This window comes from Diaphorina citri, unplaced genomic scaffold, assembly GCF_000475195.1.
Source record: "Diaphorina citri unplaced genomic scaffold, Diaci psyllid genome assembly version 1.1 scaffold311, whole genome shotgun sequence".
NCBI lineage: Eukaryota > Metazoa > Arthropoda > Insecta > Hemiptera > Psyllidae > Diaphorina > Diaphorina citri.
In genome coordinates this window covers 140,547-150,194 of record NW_007377746.1, presented here as the reverse complement: position 1 = coordinate 150,194, position 9,648 = coordinate 140,547, and the positions used below count along the sequence as shown (strand labels likewise).

At 37.8% G+C, this 9,648-nt stretch overlaps 1 protein-coding gene across 1 annotated transcript; it reads right to left on the bottom strand.

The window, feature by feature from the left end:
* Positions 1 to 1,198: 1,198 nt before the first annotated feature.
* LOC113466683 lies at positions 1,199 to 3,410 on the bottom strand. The gene is made up of 2 exons (XM_026822281.1): positions 3,334 to 3,410; positions 1,199 to 1,502 (listed from the first exon to the last, which is right to left on the bottom strand). Exons 1-2 carry the CDS (start codon positions 3,387 to 3,389, stop codon positions 1,214 to 1,216), a joined length of 345 nt encoding a protein of 114 aa, XP_026678082.1. The 5' UTR covers positions 3,390 to 3,410; the 3' UTR covers positions 1,199 to 1,213.
* Positions 3,411 to 9,648: the final 6,238 nt, after the last annotated feature.

Genomic DNA, 9,648 nt, shown 5'->3' with positions numbered 1-9,648 from the left:
CCCAGGTCCGGTAGTCTTTGGGAATTTTCTGTAGCGAGGTAGGTGTACGCTCATTCAAATATCAATTCTCTTTTCTTTTTGTTCTCTATATTCCTCTTCGATTTAATACTTTCCGATTAAATTAAAGCCATGCAATGGGTTAATCCATTTTTAATGCAATTACTAAGCATTAAACTGCCATTCAAGCATTAATACCATTATAGCTACCTCTACTAACTTCATTGGTAATATCTACTGTAAGTTGTACCTACCGTTCACATTGAGATAAATACTATTATGAATAGGTACTCGGTGAAAGGTGTAGAAAGAACTCTGTTGATCAGACAAACCTAGCATCTAATCCAAAAGAGCTACAAGCTCATATCTATCTGAAGTTGTACAAGAATATCCGATATGTCACAACATACCCACAGACGCCAAACGAGTTTTTGAAGCTCTATTAATAAAATTCTCCGGTTACTGATTAAGAATCTCTGGTTCTGATGAAGTGTGTGTCACAAACACGTTCTCGTCACTCGAAGGCGAAGGTAAGGTTACACAAACGTTACATTACAGGTGCGTCATTAGAGAAAGTTCTGAATGAAAGAATAGTTGAAGTCAATGGATGACTCCAAGACTTGGTCTATTCCCCAAATGACTAATCATCTGATGATAAAGTAACGAATTAAAATAGCTCGGTAATTTTGTTCCTTTATTTCCTGTTGGAAGGTACTCGTACTACCGTATAAAGACAAGATCTTGCAAATACAGTATCGCATTGACTTGCATGTAAATCATGCACGTGCTATTTGAAATCAGTTTAAATCAGTGTGGCGTGTGATTTTCAAAAGGGGAAGCTATAAACCCTTGTCCGGATCTGCTGGTGGCAGGGTGGCCTTAAATTGTGTAGGTCGACTATGTGTGGACACAGCTTTATAGAATTCTGGTTGTTCTTAATTAATACCTATCTGGTAAGTGGTAAGCTAGAGGGGGTGAGGAAAAATTGTAGTAACGAATTTTCCCCCAGATTCCCTAGAGAATACATACGTCACTGGTTTAAGTAAATAAGCACTCTTCCTGAATTTGTCGTCTGTTAAGTATTTCATCCTGCTTCCAAACTTAGAACTAGGTTGTAACTGGCCCTGGTTATATGCGGTTGTGTGCTGTTTCAAGCATTTTGGTGGAGGCGCCAAATTGCAAGGTATATAGATGTAGATCTGTCCTAGGACAGGTTTCAACACGACGTTCTCCACTTTTCTCGATCTTGGGCGTCCTCCTTCATTTGTTCAAACGTTCTTCCATTCAGCACATCTCTCAGCATTCCAAACCTCTTTCTTCCTATTGATCTCTTTCCTTTCAGCTCTCCTTCCATGATTCTTCTCTGCAGACAATTTCTTCTCAGGATGTGACCCAGCCAACTTCTTTTCCTGTTCACTATGGTTCTCAGTATTTCTCTTTTCTCATCAACTCTTCTCAGCACTTCTTCATTCCTGACTCTATCTGACCACTTGATTCCTTCTAGCCTTCTCCACATCCACATCTCGAAGCTCTCCAAATATTTCTCTTCTTTCTTCCTCATCGTCCACGTTTCCGCTCCATACAGCACTTTAATAGAAACGATTATTCTTCAATTAGGTACTTGCGATTTCCATTGGGTTTATTCAATTTTACAGCACCTGCTATAACCATGTCTATGACACGTAATTGAATATAAAGGCAACAATTCTAACCAATTGTTGGTGAAAATTCACTACACTTTGCAACCTATAAGGGATCTTATCGACCAAATAGATCCATAAGAAGATTTGAACCCTATGGACTTAGACACAGCGCAGCGGTAGTAACAAAAGTTGACAATCAAGATGAAATAGTTGACAAACTCATCGATTTCAGGGAGATTTTTAAGCAATCTATCTAGAGTCTCTAGAAACATCTAACAGTCCTTGTTCACTTGGTGTTATATTTCTTACAGTCATCATTATTCAGAGTTTCAATGACTTGATGACTGTAATAATTGGTTCCAGAGATGGGAGATACCCCTGATATCTCTGAGTGGATAACTAGGATAAGGAATGTCAGATCTTGTGTTATGCATTTCATCTACCACATGAATCACATGACGTAATACCTGATGCATTGTTGCATGCAATATTGACGTGTGGTTGATAAGTTGTCTGTTATCTTGTCAAAGGAAAACTCCTATGTTACCTACATATATTGTTTGTTATTTATACCTATTTGATGTTCCATAATGAAATTATTGATTACCTTGTCAATATTAGTTGCTAATATGGAATAGGTGAGGTTGTTTTGTTGTGGTTAGCAATAGAGGAGATCAATACCGCACTTACGAGTATATCAAGGATGTATAGTCAATGAAACAGTAAAGGCATTTGTTGGAATACTGGTATTTACTATCTGCCCATTTGATCAACAAAATGATCTCATAAGAACAAAGCTCAATACAAAATATTTCTAAACAAGCGTAAATTCAAACCAGGCTATAGTGGGACGAAATTTTGTGCTGGATTTCTTGGATGCCTAGGTAAGTACACTTGTATTATTTACAAAATCAAAAGAGTCAAAGCTTTCATTCAGTTACCTTCTTGATGTTGATGCATGTAGTACTTTTTAATTCCTCAATCTTTTATCTCCCATAGCTAGGATTAGGTAAGTACGTACCGAGATAAAACACAGATTACTTACAAATTAATAAAAATCTCTCATAAGATTGTAAGAATAAGAACTTTAAAGTTCACATGAAGAACACTCACCATACTGAGCTAGTGTCTACTGGGCTTGCAAGCAATCAAGATTTGGTTGAGTGGTTTTGATTTCATCTGGATGTCTGGTCTCTGGACCTATCTGTTCAGTCTGTGACTAGCTCATCATTTTTATTTAATATATCAAACGGGTTCTTGCCCTTTACTGACTATTACAATAATTCCCTATCTAGACCTAACAACTTATACTTAATTAATATAGGTATATAAAAAAAATCCCCAACAATACACGTACATGCGCAACCAACCCGTCTATCTGCCCCTTATGAAAGTCACACACCTAATTGCGTGGTGATACCCATAGCCATACCCCCTAGCCAACAGCTTACAAACCATTGTTAATACTTTACGTAGGGCAAAATTTCTAGTGTTTGCTTGACTTGGCGGACTATTATTCCATAATCCATATTATTGGAACATCGACAAGGAATAATTATTGAATATACCTACATACGAGCATGGCATTATGGGTTATCATAATAAGAAATACAACCACTATAAACAGCCACGAACCATAATTCCCGATCGCAAACAACGTAATGATTGGCAATATCCACAGTAGATATCTAGCCTTCTCCACATCCACATCTCGAAGCTCTCCAAATATTTCTCTTCTTTCTTCCTCATCGTCCACGTTTCCGCTCCATACAGCACTTTAATAACCTGAAAGAAGGACCTGATAGTGAGTGGCTGGCCGTAGGAATGGAACGCACTGTAAGTCCCTTTCCCAGGTCATCATCAAACCGATAAAGTAGTTGGTGGTTATACTTGAACTTTAAAGGACCACAAAATATGCCAAGTGATGCTTCTAGGAAAAGGTTGAGAACCCCTAAGGTAATCTATGTGGTTATGTCTTGAGAATTTTGTGATGGATTGTTTTTGGAAGATATCAAATCATCAACTGACAGGTACACTATGGATTGTTAGGTAAGTACCTATACACCTACTTCGGGAGTACCTAAGTAAGTAATATTTCCTAGTTGGCTTCAAAGTAACTAGGTAGGAATTGGTACCGTATCTAGGTAGGTAGGTACCTTGATACCTACTTATTAAAATGGTAGGAGGTCCCACTGGTATCCGGGTTATGAACTATGGGTTTGTGGGAAAAAGTCATTCTAACTATTCTTCTCCCTTCTTGTATATGGTACATTTGGTACCTACATCGCTAGGTTACTAAGTGGACATCGCAATTTGGATTTTCAAGAATTTCAAGTTGTTTTTCGGCGTAGTCGTAGAATTCATTTTGCCTCAATGACATAAAATCAAGATGCTCACCTGGTAAACAGGAGTAGGGTTCAATCCCAGCCCAGGGTATGGAACTTTATCCTCATTAATTTGACCACATAATGGAGCTCGAAGGGTTAGTTTGTTAGAGCTTCAGGCGTTAACCCCAGTGGTTACCTTCCACTCGGGAGTTTATTGACCTCACGAGGCTGAGGGCACCCCAGACCAGACTAGACTAGCAGAAGAGTTTTATCATTGCTCCACTAAGTCTAATTTCTATTCATAGAACCAGGGCCATCTAAATCAGGCTATCTATGATATTTGTACCTATGCTATGGTGCTACATCCAACAATGAGAACAAGAAGAAATTATCGTGAGAAGAAAGACAAGAAGACCCAATGAAGAATTATTGTCATAACTTGAGCCCCGCCCTTGAGCTGTTTCCTCCTCAGTCAACACTCTTTTGCTGAAATTTCAGACAAGGGGGATTCAGCTCCAAGTTTACTGAGCTAGTGATGGAAGTGTTCTGAGAAATCAAATGAAGAGAAAAAATCTCATCCTATAATTTTAGGTAGGTAGTCTATTTTATTTCCCTTTTTAAGAAACCTGCTGTCCCAGGGCCCTCTTGCATAAAACTGCATCTTCCATCAGTTGTTCGGTAAAAAGCATAGAAACCCGTCAGGTTTATCTTTATTGACCTCACGAGGCTGAGGGCACCCCAGACCAGACTAGACTAGCAGAAGAGTTTTATCATTGCTCCACTAAGTCTAATTTCTATATTCATAGAACCGGGGCCATCTAAATCAGGCTATCCATGATAGAAGAAATTATCATGAGAAGAAAGAAAAGAAGACCCAATGAAGAATTATTGTCATAACTTGAGCCCCGCCCTTGAGCTGTTCCCTCCTCAGTCGACACTCTTTTGCTGAAATTTCAGACAAGGAGGATTCAGCTCCAAGTTTACTGAGCTAGTGATGGAACTGTTCTGAGAAATAAAATGAAGAGAAAAAATCTCATCCTATAATTTTAGGTAGGTAGTCTATTTTATTTTTCTTTTTTTAAAAAACCTGCTGTCCCAGGGCCCTCTTGCATAAAACTGCATCTTCCATCAGTTGTTCGGTGAAAAGCATAGAAACCAGTCAGGTTTATCATCCCAGAGAAACAATCATTAATTAATGGCAAATAGGTTCGTAGGGAAATATAGGTTAATCACCAAATTTGAATATTACTACTCTAAGCGGTTAGACTTCATAAGAAATACAACCACTATAAACAGCCACGAACCATAATTCCCGATCGCAAACAACGTAATGATTGGCAATATCCACAGTAGATACAACAATGCGTATTATGTGGCATGTTATCACTATTATCTTAATGATAAATAATATATCTGAGGGTTCTAAGATAGCTTTATAATGCACCTGTCTGTCTATTTCATTCTCTTGAGACTGATCTGGTCACTAAAGGTTTCGCCGAGATCTGGTCAGATATTGACGGTTAGACTAATGTACTTGTTCTTAAATCAAGCATGTAGATAATTATTCACTTCCTCATGTATGGGAACTAGTTGCCCATGTGCAAAGTCATGCTAATAGAAATATGTAAGAATCTCTACAAGTACATCATAATAATAAAAACAACTATAAGAGAAATATAAGAACGTCTTCATAAGAATAACAATAAATATTTAAATCTATAGGAGTAGGTATACTCGTAGGTAAGTACTTCTTCTCCAGGACTACAATGAAACATTCTTCAATATGTAGGCGGATTAATACAGGATGGGAGATGTTCTAGGTAAAGTAAGATTAGTAAGGACTTACCTTATACCTACCTATTTATAGGTACTACGTAAACATAATTATAATATTTCCTACACCTAAATGTTGTCAAGTACCTGCCTATTGTATTCGAAATGGAGGATACCCTACCGGTTTGCCAAAATCTTATATGTATAGGAAAAATCCAAGGCATTCCTTCAGTATTCAATCAAGCGTACCTGGAAGCCCGCGAACGTCAAGAGTTCGAAGCGCCTCCCGGCCTATACTCGTAAGTATAAAATCTAACAAACATCAACATTGCTACAAAAGTGCACAGATCTCTAATTCACTCTACCAAAATTGATCACTTAATCAACAAAATTAACTAAATGAAGCGGAATAGGAACAAACGTACAGACTCTTTAGTAATTTGACACCTGTACCTACTACCTACCCATATTACTAACAGGTAACATGAACCTTAACCCAGGTGGATTAAGCTAATCCACCATATGGTCCAAGTCACCTTGTATGGATGCCCTCTACTTGACGTCTGAAACCTTCCGAGTCTTCACAACTTTCTTCCGGACTGAATAAATAAACTGTTTCCAAGTGAATGGGTACTTGAAATATTTAATATCAGGTAAGGCATACAGGGCAACCTATACGTATATGTGGCTTTTATTGCGTACGGAGTTATCTCTACAAGATACAAGGCACATGAGAGCTTTTTAAGGCGTCCAAATGTCCATAGGTGGATTCCTAAGCGGGTAGCGGAGTTCCCTTTAGGTTGGGCGAGGGGTTGAAGGCGGCAGCGTTAGATCCAGGGCTCAACAAAAACAAAAGGGTTCAGTAAACTGAGAACATGGTCCAAGAGTCCTCTAAGTCAGTGTTTCTTAATTGGTGTTCCGCGGAACCCAGGGGTTCCGCGAGCTGACGGCAAGGGTTCCGCGAGATATTTTGGGAAAAATCATACACTAGATAACTAATTAAGAAATACTGCTCTAGTGTTATTCATGCTTAGCACATTTCATCGTAATAGGACAAACCGTTCGAGAGGTTCGGTACAACAGACAAAACTAAAGAAAACATCTTTGCGTTAAAAACAGAGAATCCATGCTTACCATTTATATTGATTTTATTCTTCCTGGTAGGTATGTCTCTTCTCCTGGTGGCATGCCTACAGAGTTAAATAAAGGCAGTTTAATCAGAGTAGCAATCATGTCTGTTTTGACTTACCTACTTTGTAAGTCTTTCTTTGCCATTTCTTTCTTCGTTAACTTTGTTAGCCTAATCACCACTTCTTGAGCAATGGGATTACTCTTGTCTTTGTTCATTTCCCCCTTATCATGTCTCATTTTCTACTATGCCTTTGCTCTCTTCTGGATTGGCCAGTCCGTTTCATTTTAGATTGCCATCTTCCTCCGCACTACCTATGAAATATCTACATAGGTGCTAGTAGTAGATATACAGAGGTCAAGCTGGCCAGAGAAGTTGTTGTACCTGGTACTTCTGTCTTGCATAATCAGCCCGTTGTCACAATCTGTCGTTCATTTCTATACCAAATTTTCTACAGTCAGTTTGAAGGAATTCCCCGTCATGACCAATATTTTTGTCTAAAATATCATTGACAGTATTGGCATGTGGACAAAGTGATAATGTTTGGTCAGACCCAGGTCTGGTAGTCTTTGGGAATTTTCTGTACCTATCAAGAGGTAGGTGTACGCTCATACAATTATCAATTCTCTTTTTTTTTTTTTTTTAATTTTTGTTCTCTATATTACTCTTCGATTTATTACTTTCCGATTAAATTAAAGCCATGCAATGGGTTAATCCATTTTTAATTAAATGATTCGACCACCGTCTTGCTGCCATTTCGTCTTTCATAATCCTGGTCTAATGGGTTCTTTTCATTTCAGAAGTCAAAACAAATTAATTGACTTCCAAGCATAAAATTGGGAAATTCAAAATTATCAGCAGGTACCTTCAATTTGTCTGCAGCATATTTTGGCCTTGGAATTTCAGGTCGTTTCAATTGTTCTCCTGGGTTCTGTTCACAAGCTTTTATAATAAATATTATTCAATATTCATTCACAGATTAGCGAAAATCTGGATGATCCCATTCATAAACATGTGTACGATAGTTTGTACATATAGTATAGTTAGTCACTTGGGTCCGAATTAACAGCCACCCTTTTAGCGTTAAGTATTTATTAATACGTATCTTGGAATCTCACCTTATTTCCTCACGTAGGTACACTGGTACAGTTATTTCAGCAAACATAAAAATCCAATAAAAGTCTTCTTCAACTTAAGTGTTTCTAACATCAGACTTAGGAGATAATAAATATTATTCAATATTCATTCACAGATTAGCGAAAATCTGGATGATCCCATTCATAAACATGTGTACGATTGTACAGTTTGTACATATAGGTAGTAGGTTTGTACATAATTATATTTATTAATACGGACCTTGGAATCTCACCTGATTTCTTCACGTAGGTACACTGGTACAGTTATTTCAGCAAACATAAAAATCCAATAAAAGTCTTCTTCAACTTAAGTGTTTCTAACATCCATAGTTATGTTACACATATCTGCAACATTGGTCAACCTCAACTTCCTGTCCACAAGCTCAAGAACTTTGTGGTCCATAACCAGAGATTAAAACAGACATCATCAGTCATATGTGAATCACATACTCACGACTTAATTGTTGAATTCTATATAGATAATATCACATAAAATCTCAGTCTGAATGCAATGTTTTGTTCTGAGAGTGGTATGTGATGGTCGAGTATTGTCTCTGGTCATTTCTCGAGGAACATTATCAATGTCATTTGAGCACCAAGGCATCTTCGTGCTATGACAATGGTCAATGACGATCAATGTGGAAAACCTCTTGTCCATCAATAAGTATTGTTGTTACTTGATCTGGTTCTGGAATCTAACTGGATTTGGACCTAGACTGGAAAAATACCTTGAGAATTTTTCTTAGAAACAATTTATAGGGAACAATAGAACATGTCTTGATGTCTCAAAACACGTTTTAAAAAGGCTTCTCTTAAATCTCTTAAAAGGACTTCTCACTCATTTCTTGATCCGCATTTCTTGATCTCAAATAGCTAATTGAGTCCGCATTTCTTGATCTCAAGTAGCTATTTGAGTCCGCATATATCTTGATCTCAAATAGCTATTTGAGTCCGCATATCTTGATCTCAAATAGCTATTTGAGTCCGCATTTCTTGATCTCAAATAGCTATTTGATGCTCCTCCTCAAACAGCTGACACCACACTGTATGCAAATAGTCAAATAGGTAACTTCTTTCTATGGTTGTACCTATGAACATCTATAAAATAATCATGTGATATACTTCATGTAGTGATGGACATTAACACCGTACATCATCGGTAGGTTACTTCACTAGTAATAAACTCGAGATAATAGCGTTGAGGTAATAAAATTGGCAATGATGATGGTTATTTCAGGATGCTAACTTTGTTAGCACGTACACTTCATGGGAAGAAAAAGTTGCTGGAGAAGATCTTTAAAAAGTTGCTGGCAACTTCCAGGCGGTCATTCGTTGGCAAGCAGCAAATGATTATGAGATGGGTGTAGGATGTTACGCAGGACTGGTCAGTGTAGAGGAAACACTGGATCTTCCAGATTAACTTGAAAATCTCCCTCTTTGTTGGTCTTTTTTTTGAGGCGGAGGGGCAGCCCGGCAGCTAACTCTGAATCGAGTTCAATCTTGTACAGATACATATATTGGGTTTAGTCCTATGACCTTTCCTCGCCTCTAATTAACGTCACCAGAGGAGTAGGCAGAATAAAAGCTAGACTCTTTGTCTTGTCCAAATGAGAAAAAGTAGTCATTTATCTTTAGGTGTTTTA